Source organism: Erpetoichthys calabaricus, chromosome 6, assembly GCF_900747795.2.
Source record: "Erpetoichthys calabaricus chromosome 6, fErpCal1.3, whole genome shotgun sequence".
NCBI lineage: Eukaryota > Metazoa > Chordata > Cladistia > Polypteriformes > Polypteridae > Erpetoichthys > Erpetoichthys calabaricus.
In genome coordinates this window covers 205837698-205859920 of record NC_041399.2, presented here as the reverse complement: position 1 = coordinate 205859920, position 22223 = coordinate 205837698, and the positions used below count along the sequence as shown (strand labels likewise).

The 22223-nt window shown below is 39.8% G+C and overlaps 1 protein-coding gene across 1 annotated transcript in view; it reads left to right on the top strand.

Moving 5' to 3' along the window:
- The window catches only part of myo3a (myosin IIIA), a 458747-nt gene that overhangs the window by 132211 nt on the left and 304313 nt on the right, over positions 1–22223 (top strand). Inside the window, exons 6-7 of the mRNA XM_051929020.1 lie at positions 9254–9330; positions 20972–21117. Coding sequence (XP_051784980.1) covers positions 9254–9330; positions 20972–21117 — 223 coding nt within the window. The remainder of the gene's footprint in view (positions 1–9253; positions 9331–20971; positions 21118–22223) is intronic.

Below are 22223 nucleotides of genomic sequence, written 5' to 3'. Positions count from 1 at the left end.
GTCTTCTTCAATGTTTTCTTCTTCATCTTCTTCTTCTTTGTCTTTGTCTTCGTCTTTGTTTTCTTCTTCATCTTCTTCTTTGTCTTTGTCTTATTCTTCTTTGTCTTCTTCTTTATTTTGTCTTTTTTTATTTGTCTTGTTCTGCTTCTTTGTTTTCTTCATCATCATCTTCTTCTTCTTTGTCTTCTTCATTGTTTTCTTTTTCATCATCTTCTTCATTTCTTCTTTGTCTTATTTTTCTTTGTCTTCTTTTTCATATTGTCTTCTTCTTTGTCTTTGTCTTGTTCTACACATTCTTTGTCTTCGTTGTTTTCTTCTTCATCATCATCTTCTTCTTCTTTGTCTTCTTCATTGTTTTCTTCTTCATCATCTTCTTCTTCATTTCTTTGTCTTATTTTTCTTTGTCTTCTTTTTCATATTGTCTTCTTCTTTGTCTTTGTCTTGTTCTACACATTCTTTGTCTTCTTTGTTTTCTTCTTCATCATCATCTTCTTCTTCTTTGTCTTCTTCATTGTTTTCTTCTTCATCATCTTTTTCTTCATCTTTGTCTTCTTCATCTATGTCTTCATCTTGTTCTATTTCTTCTTCTTCATCTTTTCCCACTTCTATGGAGGGTCCATGTTCTTGATCCACCTTCTACCAACACCATGGTCCTGCACCTTCTCCCCAGTCAAACCGTTCTCCTACAGACCTTCTTTTACTTTATCCATCCACCTTCGCTTTGGGCTCCCTCGCTTTCTCTTCCCTTGTACATCTCATCACACATATGTATCCAACTGCATGTCTCTGAATTTACCCTTTAACAGTGATGGCTGGATGACATCCAGTGTATTCAGTGTCTCTCCACATCACAAGTCTATACCAGTTTCAGATAGATGTACACATTTATTAAAAATCAAAAACTGAAGCCTCTCATTCATAAAATAATTCAGACCCATAATTCAGTACCTTGTAGAAACCTCTCTGACAGCAATTATAGCTTTCGTTTTTCTTGAGTAAGTCTTGACCAGCTCTGCACACCTAGATTTGGCAAGTTCATCCCGTACTTCCTGGCAGATCCTCTCAAGTTCCATTAGATTGGATGGGAGGTGTCTGTAAACTGGCATCTTCAGGTCTTCCTACAGATGTTTGATGGAGATTAGGTCAGGACTTTGGCTGGGACACTCAACGACAGTCAAAGGCTTCTCCTGAAGTCACTGTAGAGTTGTCTTGATTGTATGCTTCAGGTCATTGTCATGCTGAAAGGTGAATCTTTGCCCAAGTCTGTGTGCAGCACTATTGAGAAGCTTTTCTTCAAAGACCTCTCTGTATTTGTCTGTGAGGAGGCTTATTATGTTATTATGCGGGAGATTCACTGGTCTAAATGTACTCAAGCAGCGTGTGTTGTTGCGCAAAGGTTTTCTGGATATCAACTTTCTGGATACACTTAATCCATTTGTGGCTGTGGAGAATGTACAGTATGGAGTAGGGACAGGTCAGGAACCAATTCTGGATTGGACGTCAATCCATCACAAGTCACATTTGTGCATCCCAGGCCAACTTAGAAAGTAATAATTACCTTAACATGCAATTATAATATTGTATACTAATGAATAAAATCTTACTTTTGATAATTGTGTCCGTGGGCTTTGACTGTTACCAATATACCCCATCAAAGTGTCACCTTAAATATTTTTCTGTTTGTTTGTTTGATTTGGAAAAAAAAAAAAGTATATTTTACCAGAGTCACTTATTCTGATGCAGTTTTAACATTTTGTATTCTGAAAACAACTGTTCAGCTATTTAAAAGTACATCACGTGTGATTCTGAGTATACCTTGTGTAAATGTTCTTCAGAACTCCGACTGGCATAATTTTAAAGGTGAAAGACTGCCCTTTAATCTGATAAATACCAATGGTTTATAAACTTTTCAGAGACAGACGTAAGGACACTGCAGTCTTTCACAGACTCTTAACTAAGTCACTTTGCAAGATGATTTCAATTACATGAAAAATGTGCAACCATTGAATACAGAAGATACCTACAAATGATTAAGGTAGATAGATAGATAGATAGATAGATAGATAGATAGATAGATAGATAGATAGATAGATAGATAGATAGATAGATAGATAGATAGATAGATAGATAGATAGATAGATAGATAGATAGATAGATAGATAGATAGATAGATAGATATGAAAGGCACTATAGAAAAGATAGATAGATAGATAGATAGATAGATAGATAGATAGATAGATAGATAGATAGATAGATAGATAGATAGATAGATAGATAGATAGATAGATAGATAGATATGAAAGGCACTATAGATAGATAGATAGATAGATAGATAGATAGATAGATAGATAGATAGATAGATAGATAGATAGATAGATAGATAGATATATGAAAGGCACTATAGATAGATAGATAGATAGATAGATAGATAGATAGATAGATAGATAGATAGATAGATAGATAGATAGATAGATAGATAGATAGATAGATAGATAGATAGATAGGAAAGGCACTATATAAAAGAGAGAGAGATAGATAGATAGATAGATAGATAGATAGATAGATAGATAGATAGATAGATAGATAGATAGATAGATAGATAGATAGATAGATAGATAGATAGATAGATAGATAGATAGATAGATAGGAAAGCTATATAAAAGATAGATAGATAGATAGATAGATAGATAGATAGATAGATAGATAGATAGATAGATAGATAGATAGATAGATAGATAGGAAAGCTATATAAAAGATAGATAGATAGATAGATAGATAGATAGATAGATAGATAGATAGATAGATAGATAGATAGATAGATAGATAGATAGATAGATAGATAGATAGATAGATAGATATGAAAGGCACTATATAAAAGATAGATAGATAGATAGATAGATAGATAGATAGATAGATAGATAGATAGATAGATAGATAGATAGATAGATAGATAGATAGATAGATAGATAGATAGATAGATAGATAGATAGGAAAGGCACTATATAAAAGGGAGAGAGATAGATAGATAGATAGATAGATAGATAGATAGATAGATAGATAGATAGATAGATAGATAGATAGATAGATAGATAGATAGATAGATAGATAGATAGATATGAAAGGCACTATATAAAAGATAGATAGATAGGAAAGGCACTATTTTAAAGATAGATAATGTAATAGACAGAACAAATAGTTGGCGTCCCTGCCTGGATTGGTTCCAGTTCATTGCCTGGCCGAGAAGCCAGGGGAAGGAAGAAGCTGAAAGGAAAGAAGGATGTCCCTTTCCAGATATCGACTTATGCTGGCGTCCCTTCCAGTACAGGTTTAGGTTCTGGCCTGGGAGGCCAATCAAATGGTAGAATCAGGTGAGTTAACCTGCTCAGGTTATTTGCTTCCCTAATATGGTAGATGACAGCATCCCTGGATTAAGATTCCCAAAAGTACACTTTCAGGGCATGCTGGGACCTGTACTCCTATAGGGCAGCCCTGTTGGGTTTTGTGGAGGCCACCAAGGGGAGCTGCTGCAATTGGCAATCCCTCTTTTCAGGGACTTTTGTTTGACCTGGAATTATTTTAATTGGGCTATGCCCTAGCACTGGAAGTGTTCTCGGGTCATAGATAAAAGAAGCCACTTAGGTGGGTGTGAATGATAGACAAAGCACACCTGGGAGGAGTGGAGGAAAAGAAAGAAAGAAAGAAAGAAAGAAAGAAAGAAAGAAAGAAAGAAAGAAAGAAAGAAAGAAAGAAAGAAAGAAAGAAAGAAAGAAAGAAAGAAAGAAAGAAAGAATTGTGCTTGTACCACAATTTCAAGGAATCCTTTGTAAGGTAATTTTTTACAATAACTCTTGCATTTGTGTCTGGGTGGTTGTCTCTGTGGTTTGGGGTGGTGTAATGCCCCCTAATAGTCACATTAGATAGATAGATAGATAGATAGATAGATAGATAGATAGATAGATAGATAGATAGATAGATTGTCTATCTATCTATCTATCTATCTATCTATCTATCTGTCTGTCTGTCTGTCTGTCTGTCTGTCTGTCTGTCTGTCTGTCTATCTATCTATCTATCTATCTATCTATCTATCTATCTATCTATCTATCTATCTATCTATCTATCAGACAGACAGACAGACAGACAGACAGACAGACAGACAGACAGACAGACAGACAGACAGACAGATAGATAGATAGATAGATAGATAGATAGATAGATAGATAGATAGATAGATATGAAAGGGACTATATAATAGATAGATGGATAGAAAAGGCATCCACAGATACACGTCTTTCGAAATGATGAAACCCATTTCTTACACATAAGCCATTCTATTTAATACTACCTATAAACCATTACCAGTTCAATAGACCAATTTTCTCCTTTCCTCTATCTCATCCCCCTTATCAATTTACCCCATAAGTGCAGAATCATCTGAGAATTTCTTCCAGCGCCCCGACCTGCTGTTATATTTCTAGTCTGAGGTGTACAGAGTGAAGAGTAAAGCCGACAGGCCTGCTTCTTGTGGTGCTCCAGTGTTGCTCACACAGTCCTTGAGAGTCCCATACTGCGGTCTGCCTGACATTGACCAGGACATCATAGGGTCATCCACCTGCATGTCTCTGAATTTACCCTTTAACAGTGATGGCTGCATGACATTGCATACACTGGAGAAATCAAAAAACATGATCGTCAGTGCTGCCAGTTTTGTCCAGGTGAGAATAAGCCTTGTGGAGCAGACAGATAATTGCATCCGTGGCAAATGTATCCATTTTAAATAAAATCTACAACACAATAAAGTGTGCAGAAAGTGAAGGTCCGAACACTTACTCAATCCATTGTAACTGTAGCACGAATCAATGGTAGGTCCATCTTCTACATTTCAAATAACGAAGTCTTCTGTACCACTTGTTGGCAGAGCCATGGCCCACTCTCCACATAGCACTTTGCGTTTTGCCTTCTTTGTTCCACGGAGTTGCATTTCTCACCCTCAGCGTTGCTCTGATCTCATTACTTTATTTACTACATGAGGCAATTTTTGGGCACACATTGCTAAGGCTTAGACAAGCGGACCATGGGGTTCCTGTTCTTTATTTCTTTATCTTGATATTTCTTTATGGTTCAGTGTTGGTTGGCATTACTTTGTATTGGTTTACAAATTAATCACAAAAATGTAAAAATTCTACGATTATTATTTGGTTACTGGATCACTGATGCAGAGCTCCTGCTAGTGGCCTCAGATGGGCCCGTCAAGGGCTACGTCTCAGTTTTGCCAGGACAGGCTTTGCCCCTCTAAGCCCCACATTTGGTCTAGGTGGGTTTGCTAATATCACGCTATATCTTTTTTTTATATATATATTAGGATGCATAATCCATGTTCTAATCTGTTTGCAGCTTTCTATTCTTTTGCATTTGTACTGCCATCTGATGTTGCTTCCCTGTGGAGGCCATTAAACTTATTAGATAATTACTGTGAACTACATGAAAACAATTATACCATGGGGTTTGAAGATATCACAGACCGCAAGATCCATATCAACATACAAGCAGTGTATTACAGTATGTGGATTAATTTCCTGATTATCAAGGAAAGGGGAAATATTGACGTTAACATTTTTACAGAATACACTGGGAGTCATTAAAGCTGCAACACTGGGAAAAAAATGCATCATATTGGTTCAGGATGGCTGGGTCATGGTAGAGCTTGAAAACGATTACAAGCTCAACACATCTGCCATCTGGACTTTCCCACAGTGCATATAAACGGCACCTGCAAAGGGCACCTCACTTGGCGGTTTGTGTAATCTTAGGGACCAAATATGTCCCAGTAAAGAGGACGACAGCCGTGTGTCCAACTCTTGGACTTTGAGTGAGGAAAAATTGTGGGAATTTGGAAGGGATTATCCTTCCGGGACATTAGTGCTAATGTTATAGCAGAATATGAACACAGCAATGAAAGAATGATGTCGGTGAGAAGTAGAGAGTCGGACCCACCAAGGTGAGGGGTCTGGAGCACCCCAACGCATAAATGAATAGCCACAGCACAGACCCTAGCCTGATAGATGTGGCTCTCGTACATTTCTCTGGTGTCCTCATGCATTCTTCAATGCCTTTTCACTTTCTGCCCATTGCTTCAGATACTCTTGAACCTCAACCACAGGCATTGGCAACTGCACTGGTGCCAAGAATGCTGCAGGATGACTGGCAATGTATTGTGTTTTCGGATGAGTCCCGGTTCAATTTACTGCACTATGATGGATGGATCCATGTATGGAGGCACAGCAACGACATTCTCCTGTAGGCATGCATTTTGAAGCGTTGTATGGGCCCACCACCAACTGTTTTGTCGTGGGGTGTAATTGAGATCCAGTCCAGTTCCCGTCTCATATGCATTGACAGTAACTTGAGCAGCCATCGATGCATCGCAGAGGTGTCATAGGCTGAGGTAATACCCTTCCTCCAGAAGTTCCCTGGTGACATAATCCAGCAAGACTCAACCATATGTAGCACAAAGCATCCTACAGTTTCTGAGTGACCACCATGTGCCATCTTCCCTGGCCTGCAGAGAAGTATCCAGCTACAGTCCCGCTGGACAGTTTTAAGCCTCTGACAGAACTGAGCACTTCAGACACTATGTGGCCTGGAACCTCCATGTATTCATGTGAGAAACACAACGACGTTTATTTTTACCTCTTGTAAAACTAGATAATCAAATAATTTACTGATAATGATTCATTTAAGTTTTTCACCCCAAAAAGTTACATATATATATATATACTAGGGGGTTTCGACCCCTGCTCACTTTGCTCGCCAACCCCCCGGCCTGCGCAACGCACCAGCCACTTCACGTCTCCGCCACTCACGTATGTGGATATCACTTTCACCAAACAACAAATCTTTTAATTCTCGTAGACATGCCTCTTCATTGGGAAGAAACACTACTTTTCCCTGATGGCAACACGAATTAGATGATCTACAAGTCTCCAACTTAAAGTTTAAATCCGAACAATATTTTCAATCTCTTTTTGCTGTTCTGTTATTTCACTGAGTAATTTCCGTTTGTTTGCGCTAATGCAATCTTTACTATCATTTTTTTTGAGACTTTCGAATTTTATTACTTTCATTACCTCTACCCTGCTGTGCATGTGTATCGTGCCAACGTTATTTAATTCTTTATGATGTTCTGCTTTGTCATCGACTCTTTGTCTTTTATTTCCCGCCCTGGGTGTGGTTAAATCTCTTGGCACAAAGTCTCGTCTTGCGGGACTTGAAAGTATCTCTTTGAAAAAGTCACGTCTCGTCCCAGGCTAAAAAGTCTCTTCTTGTCCCAGGATTTTATATAATAGATATACATAAATATATATATATATATATATATATATATATATATATATATATATATATATATATATATATATATATATATATACTGTACATACATATATATATTTTGTGACAGATGGCCAGGGTCGATGCCTGGCCGGGACGCCCCTTCACCACATATGCCAGGGGGGACAAGGGTGGGAAGCCCAGTATCTCCCCCTAGACACTAGATAGCAGCATCCCTGGGTTTCAGCGGTGCCTCGGACTCCCCCAGGGCTTCATGGGGGTTGGAGTTCTGTGCAGCTCTGTGGGGTTCCGCAGGCGACACCAGGGGGTGCTGCAACAGGAGCGGCTGGCCCCTTTTGGGCACTGGTTTCGCTATACCCAAAATGCACCCGGATGTCAGCAATCAACCACCTGGAGCACTTCCGGGTGCCTGATAAAAGGGGGCTAGCAACCACCACTCAGTGGCCAGAATCGGGAGGAGGAGGACGAAACTTGCTGAGGAGGAGTGGTGGTGGTGGTGGTGGAAGAGAGGAGAGAGAGTGCTTGGTGTACTGTGCTTTATTTGGGACTCTGTTGTGGCTGGAGGGATTATGGTGAAGACGTGCCCTCCAGCTGAAGAAAATAAACAGTTTGCTTTATTTTACACATGCCTCCCATGTCCAATTTGTGTCGGGCCGGGTGCTGTACAGCGTTCATTCTTACTATATATATATATATATATATATATATATATATATATATATATACAGTAATCCATCCTCCATCGCGGGGGTTGCGTTCCAGAGCCACCCGCGAAATAAGAAAATCTGCGAAGTAGAAACCATATGTTTATATGGTTATTTTTATATTATCATATGTATATATATGGATGGGATGACATGCATGGGCTAACATGGAAGACATGCTTGGTATAAGAGACATGCTTGTAAAAAACCTCTTTTTTTCTGTATACCTAAAGTGTTGAACTTCAATTTGGTTTAAACTGTAGCAGCAAAAATATGCCCTACTTCATAAAATATTTTATCTTCCAATTCCAAAGCTACGGTGAGCTTAGCTTTTTACAGCCACTAAGAAGGAAACAGGCCAGGATGAGATACTGTGTCCTTCACAGGGTGCCTTAACTCCAGGCAGTTTAACATGTTCATTTTTTTTGAAGAACTCAAGTACCGAGAGTAAACCCTCTTCATGAGCAGAATTCTAATATTCATCATTAACACTGATTTCTGGTTCCTGAAGCTGACTCTTTTAACCACAGTGCTGCACTATGGGTAGATGTTTTACAGCAGGCCATTCATTTCTCAAGACCAGAGTCTCCTTAATGAAGATGCATACAAAATTCAGGTCACTGTATACTGTATGTAGAACTTACACTCTTTCTCTGTGCTGTGTGGGCTTTTCTCCAGGCATTCTGCTGTTCCTCCAAATCCCCAAAACAAACCTCCTGACCTTAATTAGCTTTCATCTGAGATGCTTATTATTGTGTGTGTGTGTGTGTGTGTGTGTGTCTGTGTGTGTGTGTGTGTTCCCTGCCCTCCTTTCCAGGGTCGGCTTCTGTGTTGTCTCCAGAGCATCCCACTTTCCTGCTATCTGAACTAGAATGAGCAGATGTAAAAGTAGACTAATGGATGAGTTCCTTTGGCCATTTACTGAAGGTTCTTGCTTTTTATAGAATTACTGTATAATTGTCCCTTTATTTGCTGCTGAATTTTCAGCACTTTATCCTGCATGTGGACTGTTTACAGTCTGTTTTAGTGCATTTTCCAGGGGTTATCAACATAACTATATAATAGACGGCCATTGGGTTCTTTTCATTGTCGTGTTTACTGTTAACTCCATGCCAAGTCTTTGAAGTGACAGCACTGCACATTTTCACAAACTCTGATCATCTACATTGCTGTTTTTGTTTTATGTGTCCACCTTTCTTTAGGTGTCTCTGCTCAGCTTACAAACACACGCCTACGCAGAAATACATCCGTGGGAACCCCATTCTGGATGGCACCAGAGGTAAGATGGAATAATAATAACCATACGGGTTTCTTTTAATCTCAGTGAAGAGTAATAATTTAACAGGTGATATTGGGACACGTTGATCAGAGGAGCACTGGGTGTTTGGAGATCACAAGGATACATTAATGGTTATAATACAAAGAACAACAATTTACAAAAATAAATTAACAGCTTAGTGTGGTGGAAATGTGTCAGAGGACGTCAGAGTGAAAAGATGTTTAAAATGTACAAAGAACTGAATTTAATAATCTGTGATTTACTGTAACACACAACATCGCTCTTGTCAAATGTGTTAAAGTCTGCCCCAGCAAAGCACAATTTTTGCCCTACAGTGTGCATGCTGGATTTACAGATCATAGTGTAAAACATATAACATATTACATAAGATCTTCATAATATTAAATAAATTACATTAATTCGATATTTACCTGTCAAATATCAAATATATATCATATACATCAAATTAGATAGATAGATAGATAGATAGATAGATAGATAGATAGATAGATAGATAGATAGATAGATAGATAGATACTTTACTGATCCTAGGGGGAAATGTATGAAAATTTGGTTTGTAAATTAATGTACAAATTATTTATTAATATATTTGTGATGTGATCAGAGGGGACTCTCCTACTGGATTTCTCATACACACCAAACTCTGAATGAATCGAATCAAAACAAATCAATAAAGTGAATCAAAGAGCCCATTTGGATTTTTAAGGCGTCATGGATTATACAGTCATATGAAAAAGTTTGGGAACCCCTCTCAGCCTGCATAATAATCGACTCTCCTTTCAATCATAAAGATAACAGTGGTATGTCTTTCATTTCCTAGGAACATCTGAGTACTGCGGTGTTTTCCGAACAAAGCTTTTTAGTGAAGCAGAATTTAGTTGTATGAAATTAAATCAAATGTGAAAAACTGGCTGTGCACAAATGTGGGTCCCCTTGTCATTTTGCTGATTTGAATGCCTGTCACTGCTCAATGCTGATTACTGGCAACACCAAATTGGTTGGATGAGCTCATTAAGCCTTGAACTTCATAGACAAGTGTGTCCCATCATGAGATATAAAGGTATTTAAGGTGGTCAATTGCAAGTTGTGCTTCTCTTTGACTCTCCTCTGAAGAGTGACAGCATGGGATCCTCAAAGCAACTCTCCAAAGATCTGAAAACAAAGATTGTTCAGTCTTCTGGTTTAGGGGAAGGCTACAAAAAGCCATCTCAGAGGTTTAAACTGTCAGTTTCAACTGTAAGGAATGGAATCAGGAAATGGAAGGCCACAGGCACAGTTGCTGTTAAACCCAGCAGGTCTGGCAGGCCAAGAAAACTCCAGGAGCGGCATATGCGCAGGATTGTGAGAATGGTGACAGACAACCCACAGATCACCTCCAAAGACCTGCAAGAACATCTCACTGCAGATGGTGTATCTGTACATCGTTCTACAATTCAGCGCAATTTGCACAAAGAACATCTGTATGGCAGGGTGATGAGAAAGAAGCCCTTTCTGCACTCACGCCACCAACAGAGTCACTTGTTGTATGCCAATGCTCATTTAGACAAGCCAGATTCATTTTGGAACAAAGTACTTTGGACTGATGAGACAAAATCTGAGTTATTTGGTCATAAGAAAAAGCACTTTGCATGGCAAAAGAAGAACACCGCATTCCAAGAAAAACACCTGCTACCTACTGTCAAATTTGGTGGAGGTCCCATCATGCTGTGTGGCTAGTTCAGGGACTGGGGCCCTTGTTAAAGTCGAGGGTCTGATGAATTCAACTCAATAGCAACAAATTCTTCAGGATAATGTTCAGGCATCAGCCACAAAGTTGAAGTTATGCAGTGGTTGGATATTCCAACAAGGCAATGACCCAAAACACAGTTTGAAATCTACAAAGGCATTCATGCAGAGGGAGAAGTACAATGTTCTGGAATGGCCTTCACAGTCCCCTGACTTGAATATCATCGAGAATCTATGGGATGATTTGAAGCAGGCTGTCCATGCTCGGCAGCCATCAAATTGAACAGAACTGGACAGATTTTATATGGAAGAATGGTCAGAAATACCTCCATCCAGAATCCAGACATTCATCAAAGGCTATAGGAGGACAGCGTCTAGAGGCTGTTAGATTAGCAAAAGGAGGCTCAACTAAGTATTGATGTCATATCTCTGTTGGGGTGCCCACATTTATGCACCTGTCTAATTTTTTTATGAATCATATTGCATATTTTCTGTTAATCCAATATACTTAATGTCACTGCTGAAATACTACTGTCTCCATAAGGCATGTCATATATTAAAAGGAAGTTGATACTTTGAAAGCTCAGCCAATGAGAAACAAAAATCCAAAGAATTAAGAGGGGTTCCCAAACTTTTTCATATGACTGTATACTGTAGTAATACTATATTTCAAGGTAAGGTAGCTAAACTTGCTAATCATGGTGCTGGAGAGCGGCAATGTGTTGCATGTTGTTTAGTCATGCTGAAATGCTAAAATTACTTTTATTTATTCTAGCGATGGACTGGTGCCCTGTCTGCGGTTTGTTCCTGCCTTACACCTTATGCTAGCTGGGATAGACTCCAGCACCCCCCACTCCCATGACCCTTTTCAGGAATAAGCAGGTTAAAAAATGACTAGCTGGCGGAATGACATTTATTTATTTACTAGGGGGCTTTGCCCCCTGCTCGCTTCGGTCGCCAACCCTCGTGCCTGTGCTACACACTACCCACTTTGCGGTTCTGTCGCTCGCATATGGGGATGCAGTTATACAATTTAAGCACATTTTTATTTTCATGGGAATTGTTACATATGCATAATAGAGCTATTTTACATTACAGCAAGTAATTAACCATGTTAAAACATAGTAAAACGTAATAACTTGAAAGTAAATTATGTTTCATATTGCGTTGGAGTTATTCATTGATAATACGATTTCATTCTGTGTGGCTTTGTAATGAATGCGCAAATACATTTTAAACTTATGCTTTGCTGTCAAACTTCAGTAAAACAATTTTTTGAATTGAATTTTCGTCAATATAGGATTGAATTTTGACAACGCAATGTATAACTGCCCGTGACTGAATTTCATTCCTTTCTCTCTATTAAATAAAACTTCGAATGTTTGGCTCTGAGATGTGTTAATTGTCTTTGCAAAAGCTATTCTAATGGGAAACTGTTAACGTTTTAATACGAATGGCATATCAAGATCTCCTTTGGTGTCTAATGTTATCCGCGGGAGATATACTACATTACCTTTCTGGGATACATCCTTGTTACTACAGTACTTTGTGTGGTGGAATACCAGATGGTGTTAACGGTTGTAGATATTCTTCAGGATATTGTAAGTTGATGTTTTCCTCTTCCGCACCATCACCACCAACTGTTTCAGCAGAGTCTACTGATACGCATTTAACCAATTTGACGTGTAACCGATCGTCTTTTTTCGCGTTAATTCATTTGACTTCTCACTGCTAGGATTGCCCGTGTACTCATTTTTTCTGTTGATAAGCCTTGATGATGAAATTCTTCAATAAGATTTGGATATAATACGTCTTCTTTAATTGGGAACTTAAAGTGAAGAAAACGTTAAAATTTATAAGAGCTGAGAGAGCAGGAACTGTGTCTGTCAAAAGCATTCACACGAATGAGAGGTGAGATTAATGTGTTTGTTGAAAATGATTGAGAGGAAGGCGGGACTTGAAAAAATCTCATGACCAAGGTCTCAACTCACTGGACTTGAAAAAATCTTCCAAAAATCTCATCTCGTCTCAGGAGTATTTTATTATAATAGAGAGATTTCTCATCCACTATTATTTTGAAAACTTCTTCTCTAATGTTTTGCAAAGAGCTGGGGTCCCAGTCCTGGTGTACCACTGTGACTACAGGCTTTAATTCCAACCATTTTCATAAATTAGTGGGTCACTTGTATGTCTCATCAATGTAACTGTTTAGCTGTTCTTTTTTCTTTTTTTTTTAATTCTGAATTCAGGAAAGTGCTCTAGTATGCTATTTGTGCATAGAAGAAATTCAGATATCCATCCATCCATCCATTTTCCAACCCGCTGAATCCGAACACAGGGTCACGGGGGTCTGCTGGAGCCAATCCCAGCCAACACAGGGCACAAGGCAGGGAACCAATCCTGGGCAGGATGCCAACGAAATTCAGAAATGCGTTTTAAAAAATGTAACTTTCTTTTCTCATTTTTATGTCACCTTTTCTTATTTCTGTGGAGTTTGCTCTTAAATTGTATCCAAATACAGATGAATAGTGACAAGCAGGTGTAAATGACACTGAATGTTAAAGCAAAGCCGCTACTTCAATGTTACATTAATGTGTGTGCTGATTAGTTATTAAGGGCTTAACTATCGGTGGTGGGGCGGCACGGTGGCGCAGTGGGTAGTTAGGAGACCCGGGTTCGCTTCCCGGGTCCTCCCTGCGTGGAGTTGGCATGTTCTCCCCATGTCTGCGTGGGTTTCCTCCCATAGTCCAAAGACATGCAGGTTAGGTGGATTGGCGATTCTAAATTGGCCCTAGTGTGTGCTTGGTGTGTGTGTGTCCCTAACGACTGGCCATGTCCCTAACGACTGGCCATGTTCCCACTGCCTTTAAGTCTGCTGTTGTCACACCAATTCTTAAGAAACCTACTCTGGACTGCTCAGATATTAACCACTACAGACCAGTATCCCTGCTCTCTTTTCTTTCTAAAGTACTGGAACGAGCAGTGTATAACCAACTTAACTTGTTTTTATCTAATAACGCCCTTCTTGACCCTCACCAGTCTGGATTCAAAGCAGCTCATTCTACCGAGACTGCACTTCTTGCTGTCTCTGAAACCCTTCACACAGCCAGATCTACCAACCTGTCCTCAGTCCTCATACTTCTGGACCTATCTGCAGCCTTTGACACGGTCAACCATCAGATACTTCTGGAAACTCTCACTAGTCTTGGGATCTCAAGCATTGTCTGGCAATGATTTGCTTCTTACCTTGCTGACCGGACATTCCAGGTTGCCTGGCAAGGCTCCCAGTCAGCTCCACGAAGACTGACCACTGGTGTTCCTCAGGGCTCTGTCCTAGGACCCCTTCTCTTCTCCTTATACACAGGTTCTCTTGGGAAGGTAATAGCTGGACATGGATTCTCTTACCACTGCTATGCGGATGACAGTCAACTCATTCTCTCCTTTCCACCCGATGACCAGCAGGTCTCAACCCGCATCTCAAACTGCCTTGCTGATATCTCCTCTTGGATGACTTCCCACCACCTCAAGTTGAATCCCAGCAAGACTGAACTCTTGTATATCAGAGGCAACTCATCTCCGAATCTTGACCTTGCAATCTCTCTTGACAACTCGGTTATTGTCCCCTCAAAAACGGCAAGAAGTCTTGGTGTCACTCTAGACGAAGAATTGTCTTTCTCTCCACACATCAGCAACCTCTCCAGGTCCTGCAGATATCTCCTTTACAACATTAGGAGAATCCGCCCCTTTCTCACTACAGAGGCTACTCAGCTTCTCGTCCAGACCTTGGTCATCTCTAAGCTGGACTACTGCAACTCTCTGCTGTCTGGACTTTCACTAAAGGCAACACGACCACTTCAACTGATCCAGAATGCAGCTGCAAGACTCGTTTTTGATATTCCCAAATTCTCGCACACTACACCTCTGCTGCGGAACCTGCACTGGCTCCCTGTGGCTGCCCGCATCAGGTTCAAAACCCTAACAATTGCCTTTAAGGCCAAAACTGGAACTGCACCACCTTACATATCAGCACTGGTCAAGCAGCGTGTCACTTCTCGCTGTCTCAGAACATCAAGCACTGCACGTCTCGAACCACCCTTACTTAAAAGAAGAGGACGACATGCATCAAGACTCTTTGCAGTGTTGGCTCCTCAGTGGTGGAACGAACTTCCTCTTGCTGTACGAACAGCGGAGACCCTCACTGTCTTCAAACGTCGCCTGAAGACACACTTCTTTCAACAGCACTTGGACTAAAGTCCCCATACTTTTTTTTTCTACCCTTTTTTTTTTCAAAAAAAAAAAATTTGTACTAACTTACTATTTTCTTCTAGCAGGGTTTTGTATACAACTTGGTCAGCGGTAACTTGTTTAATGACAGTAGATTTAATCCTAGCCTAAAAGACCGAAGAACAGTCGTAGACTACTAAGCACTGTTGTAAGTCGCTCTGGATAAGAGCGTCTGCTAAATGATGTAAATGTAAATGTAAATGTGTGCCCTGCGGTGGGTTGATGCTCTGCCCGGGGTTTGTTTCCTGCCTTGCACGTTGGGATTTGCTCCAGCAGACCCCCGTGACCCTGTAGTTAGGATATAACGGGTTAGATAATGGGTGGATGGATTGTGTCCTATTACTGTCTGCTTTATTATCAAATCAGTCCTTTAAGTTTAAAATTGCCATTTAGTCTACGACTTTCTTATGACACGTGAAGTGTTTTTGAGCTCCATCCTATACATTCACTTCTCCAAATTTCTGAACCCAAGGTGGCACTTAAACTGGTAACATCAGGTGAAAGGTACTAAGCCGTGCACCCTGTGCTGGCTGGGATTGGCTCCAGCAGACCCCCGTGACCCTGTGTTAGGATATAGCGGGTTGGACAATGACTGACTGACTGACTATCGGTGGTTCTCTGGTTCACTCCTGCAGACCACCTTAAACCACAGGTGTTCATCCCAACCACCTTCTACTTTTAATGGGACTCCTGACTTTGTTAAAGAAGCTGCTATTTCCCAGTTTCTGCCTTCTTTGTGCCCATCTATAAATTATAAAACAGGTGTGATGCAAATTTAAGGGAACAGAGCAAGCATGTGTGTGTGTGACATTAATTGTTGCTCTTTTTCTTGCGTTTTAAGATTTTATTTTATTTTATTTTTTTATTTCATTTTTATTTCTTTTTTAATTTAATTAATTTTATTTTTCTGTCCCGTTCATTTAAGTTAGTTTCTTATTAATTAGCTCACAACAGAATGCCACTAAAGTAATAATAATAATAATAGATTTATATAGCGCTTCAACCATCAATGTTGTGTGGCATCCACCTGAGTGATAGGACGGCAGCCATTTTTGCACCAGAACACTCACCACACATGAGCTGTTAGGTGGTGAAGGGGTGAAAGAGGTAGCCAGTTAGAGACAGGGGATGATTAGGGGGCCAGAATGTCAAGGTTATGGAGAACAATCTAGCCTGAACATCGGGATACACCCTACTCTTCATGAAGGATGCCTAGGGATCAACGAGTCAGGACCTCGATTTTATGTCTCATCTGAATGACGGCGCCATTTTTACAGCACAGTGTCCCTATCACTGCACTGGAGCATTGCAATCCACACACAGACCACAGGGTGAGCGCCTCCTGCTGGCCTCACCAGCACCTCTACTAGCAGCAACCTAATCTATTCCTGTTTGGTCTCCCATCCAACTATTGGCTGGGCCTGAACACACTCAGCTTCAGGTGGATGACCTCTTCTGAAATGCATTCCCTTTAGTATTCAGTGTCTTTCACACCCGTGTCTACACTGCTCATCACTAATCAACTGTATTTGGATACAATTAAGGGAGCTAGCTGCTGTCTTTACAGATATTTTTAACACATCTCTGAGAGTTTCATCTGTCCCCACCTGCTTCAAGCACACAGCCATCATCCCTGTCCCAAAGAAAAATAAAGTAGACTGCCCTAATGATTACCGCCCAGTAGCACTTACTCCCATAGCTATGAAGTGCTTTGAGAGGCTGGTGCTAGACATCATCCCTGACTGTCTGGACCCCCTTCAGTTTGCCTACCATTGTAACAGGTCCACTGAGGATGCCATCTCCATAACACTTCACACCACCCTGTCTCATCTGGAGAACAAGAACTGTTATGCCAGGCTGCTGTTTGTGGACTACAGCTCTGCATTTAACACCGTTATTCCATCCCAGCTCATCGCTAAACTCCTGGATCTGGGGCTTAGCTCTTCACTGTGCAACTGGGTACTGGACTTCCTCACCGGCAGACCTCAGCAAGTGCGTATTGGTGGAAAAACCTCCTCCATTATCACCATCAACACTGGCACCCCGCTGGGCAGCGTGCTGAGCCCACTGCTTTACTCCCTCTACACCCATGACTGCGTAGCTAAGTACAGCTCTAACACCATCTTCAAGTTTGCTGATGATACCATTGTAATAGGTCTGATCAGCGAGGACGATGAGATGACCTACAGGGAGGACTCCTGTCAGAATGGTGTCAGGACAACAACCTCACCCTCAATGTTAGCAAAACTAAGGAGATGATTGTGGATTTCCGCAAACAGGCAACAGAGCACAGCCCCATCTACATCGGAGATGAGGCTGTGGAGCAGGTCAGCAGCTTTACCTTCCTCGGAGTCACCCTCACTGATGACCTTAAATGGTCAAGTCACACTGCGGCAGTAGTCAAGAAAGCTCAACAACACCTCTACTTCCTCAGGAGACTGAGTAAAACCTGGATGTCCCACACAACCCTGTGCAGATTCTACAGGTGTATTGTGGAATCCATCCTGACAGGATGCATCACATCCTGGTACAGCAACTACTCAGTTCAGGACTGCAGAGCTCTACAGCGTGTGATGAATACAGCACAGCAGATCACGGGCACACAGGTCCCTGAGATCCATGACATCCACACTACACGCTGTCTCAGGAAAGTGAACCAAATCAGGCAGGACCCCAGCCACCCAGCACTGTCACTTTACACCCTCCTCCCATCTGGGAAGCGACTAAAGTCCATTCTGATGTGCACCTCCAGGTTCAGGAACAGTTTCTACCCAACTGCAATCAGACTCATGAACAATCAGTAACCTTGTGTCACCTCCACTGCTACCTGCACATATACTTCTGCCACTGTCTCTATTTATTCCTAGGATTCTAGTTTTATTTATTTACTTATTTATATTCATTTATTTATTGTGTGTGGGGTTTTTTTTGTCTATGTTCACTGTCAGCAGGGGCACATGCAAGCAAGCATTTCATTGTACATGGTACTTGTACACATGACAATAAAGAATTGAAATTGAAATAGAAATGAAATAGGGAGAGTAAACCCCACAGGAAGTGGTGCTTATGTCATAAGAATAGACAGGAGCCTTAAAAAGGTTTGGGGCAGCCACCCATATATTTTTCCTGGCTGCAAAATTGGTTTAAATGGTGTGCAGTTGTGTGAAGGTTTGAGTCCAAAATAGAACTGCCTGGATGACGGTGGCTTTAAGGGATGGCAGAGGAAGTGATGTCATCTGGGCCGGAACCGGACGTTGTGTCATCGGGACCATGGCCGGAAGTGACATCATCAAGGCCAGGCGGGATTTCCCGTAACTGGTCTGCAGTGGAACGAGAGAAAGAATTAGTACACCTCGCCACCCACTGGTCTGGCGTGGAATTATCCTCATTTGAGCCCTTTAGCTGACTCCCATTCACACGTGTGTAACAGTTAACATTTAAAGATATGTCCAAATATTCCAATTTCTGAATGCTGTTTTTCTTGTAAATATACTGGAACATATTTGTACATGCAAAATAAGAGAAGAAAAATGACCAACTAAACAATTAGATCATTTAGAACTAAGAGTGAACCATTTAAACTGGTTGGAATGAAAACCTGCAGCCTCAGTGGTACCTCAGGATTGAACTTGGGTACCCCTTGTAATAATTTTATATGTTTAATATGTCACTATGCTCTGTACAAATATTTTAAATCTGTTTTTCTTTTCATTCTACATGCACAGCTGAGCCAGATTTAATACAAAGGGGCTCAGCATTTAGAACTGCTAGGCCAAGCATAGGATAAGACGGACAAAGACAAATGGGCAACGTGCACTATTTCTGTGTGACATAGTCAGCATGACATTGGATCTTCTCTTTGCCTTGTTTGGAATGGCATGATTTACCTAAGTAAGGGCCTGCACATGGAGAAAGAGTATATAAAGCCTTGGAACATTGCCCGGCACACCTTTGAAGCCGACGGACGGATGGGAGATGCCGTCATCCGATCCTGAAAATCCTTCCAACGTGGAGACGAAGAATGGCAGACTGTATACATCGAGCTCCCACCTCGGTGATAGTCTTGTCATTGGTTTCCTCGTCTGTAATGCCATGTAAATTGTTTATATGTTGGTTCCACAATGTCAAGCAGGGGCTGAACTTTATACATGGGGTTATAGCCTGGCTGACCCCTTGGGATTTGCTTCTGGTTATCACAGAAGTGAATAAAACTTTGCAGGAGCACGTACCTATCATGCGGCATAACCTAAAATAATAGCTCACCCTATAGTCTACATTAACTGTGATCATTTTAGTACACTTTTTATAATAATCATTTTAGTACACTTTAGATAATAGCGCACCCTATTGTCTACATTAATTGTGATAATTTTAGTACACTTTTTATAATAGCTCGCCCTATTGTCTACGTTAATTGCTATAATTTTAGTACACTTTTTGTAATAGCTCACCCTATTGTCTACATTAATTGTTATAATTTTAGTACACTTTTTATAATAGTTCACCCTATTGTCTACATTAATTGCTATAATTTTAGTACAGTTTTTATAATAGTTCACCCTATTTGTCTACATTAATTGCTATAATTTTAGTACACTTTTTATAATAGCTCACCCTATTTGTCTACATTAATTGCTATAATTTTAGTACACTTTTTATAATAGTTCACCCTATTGTCTACATTAATTGTTATAATTTTAGTACACTTTTTATAATAGCTCACCCTATTGTCGACGTTAATTGTAATAATATTAGCACACTTTTTATAATAGCTCGCCCTATTGTCTACATTAATTGCTATAATTTTAGTACACTTTTTATAATAGTTCACCCTATTGTCTACATTAATTGTGATAATTTTAGTACACTTTTTATAATAGCTCACCCTATTGTCTACATTAATTGTTATAATTTTAGTACACTTTTTATAATAGCTCACCCTATTGTCGACGTTAATTGTAATAATATTAGCACACTTTTTATAATAGCTCACCCTATTGTCGACGTTAATTGTTATAATTTTAGTACACTTTTTATAATAGCTCACCCTATTGTCGACGTTAATTGTAATAATTTTAGTACACTTTTTATAATAGCTCGCCCTATTGTTTACATTAATTGCTATAATTTTAGTACACTTTTTATAATAGTTCACCCTATTGTCTACATTAATTGCTATAATTTTAGTACACTTTTTATAACAGCTCGCCCTATTGTCTACATTGTTATAATTTTAGTACACTTTTTATAATAGCTCACCCTTTTGACTACATTGTTATAATTTTAGTACACTTTTAATTATAGCTCACCCTATTGTCTACGTTAATTGTGATCATGTTAGTACACTGTATTTTACAGGTTTCATTATGTTATACATTTTTGCTTTCCTTTCCACATAGCACCTTCTCCCATTATGCAGTTCCCAGTATTTCTGCCTTTTCATGAATGATCCAGTGATCACCTTGGCTGTTAAATCTGACTCATTTCTGACATAAGTGCCATAAAAGGGTAGGCATGTGCAAGAAGAGGAAAAACTGGTTTACAGTTGACACTGAAATCTTAGAGGCTTTCTGAAGTTTTTCATTGTGCGATTCCATTGTGTCATTTGAAGGTAATTGCTTGTGAGCAGCAGTTGGATTCTACTTACGATGCTAGATGTGATGTCTGGTCTCTTGGCATCACTGCCATTGAACTTGGAGACGGAGATCCACCACTCGCTGACCTGCATCCCATGAGGGCTCTCTTCAAGATACCAAGGTAAGCTGAAAATATTTTAGATTTGTCAGTGTGCATAGTGTGAACCTGAGCTATGTAGTGCCCACTCCTTTAGATAGATAGATAGATAGATAGATAGATAGATAGATAGATAGATAGATAGATAGATAGATAGATAGATAGATAGATAGATAGATAGATAGATAGATAGATAGATAGATAGATAGATAGATAGATAGATAGATAGATAGATAGATACTTTATTAATCCCAATGGGAAATTCACAGGTGGGATGCAATGAAATAGCCTGAGTGAAATGACTGAAATGTACTCTGTCAGCTTTCACACAATATATGTTTCATATTAATAATAAAAAGGTGAACAAATAATAATAAAATGGTTGTTTTGGTGTGGTGGTTAAGGCTTTGAGGTTATTATCCCAATACTGATTCTGTGTGACCATGAGCGGGTCTCTTCACCTGCCTGGTCTCTCATTGGAAAAAACAAAAGAAATGTAAGCAATTTTATCTCAAATGTTTTTAGACAAATAAGTAAATGTTAATGTAATTATTTCATTTTTTAATTACATAATATTCCATTGACCTGATACCTTGCATGGTTGCTTACTACCTTTCATCAGATGTTACCAGTTTAAGTGCCACCTTGGTTTCACAAAATGGAGAAGTGAATGTATAGGATGGAGCTCAAAAACACTTCACATGTCTGAAGAAAGTCTTAGACTAAATGGCAATTTTAAATTTAAAGGGCTGATTTGATAATAAAGCAGACAGTAATAGATAGATAGATAGATAGATAGATAGATAGATAGATAGATAGATAGATAGATAGATAGATAGATAGATAGATAGATAGATAGATAGATAGATAGATAGATAGATAGATAGATAGATAGATAGATAGATAGATAGATAGATAGGACACAATTCATCCATTATCTAACCCGCTATATCCTAACTACAGGGTCACGGGGGTCTGCTGGAGCAAATCCCAGGGTGCAAGGCAGGAAACAAACCCCGGGCAGGGTGCCAGCCCACCGCAGGGCACACACACACACACACACACACACACCAAGGACAATTTTAGGATTACCAATGTACCTAACCTGCATATCTTTGGACTGTGGGAGG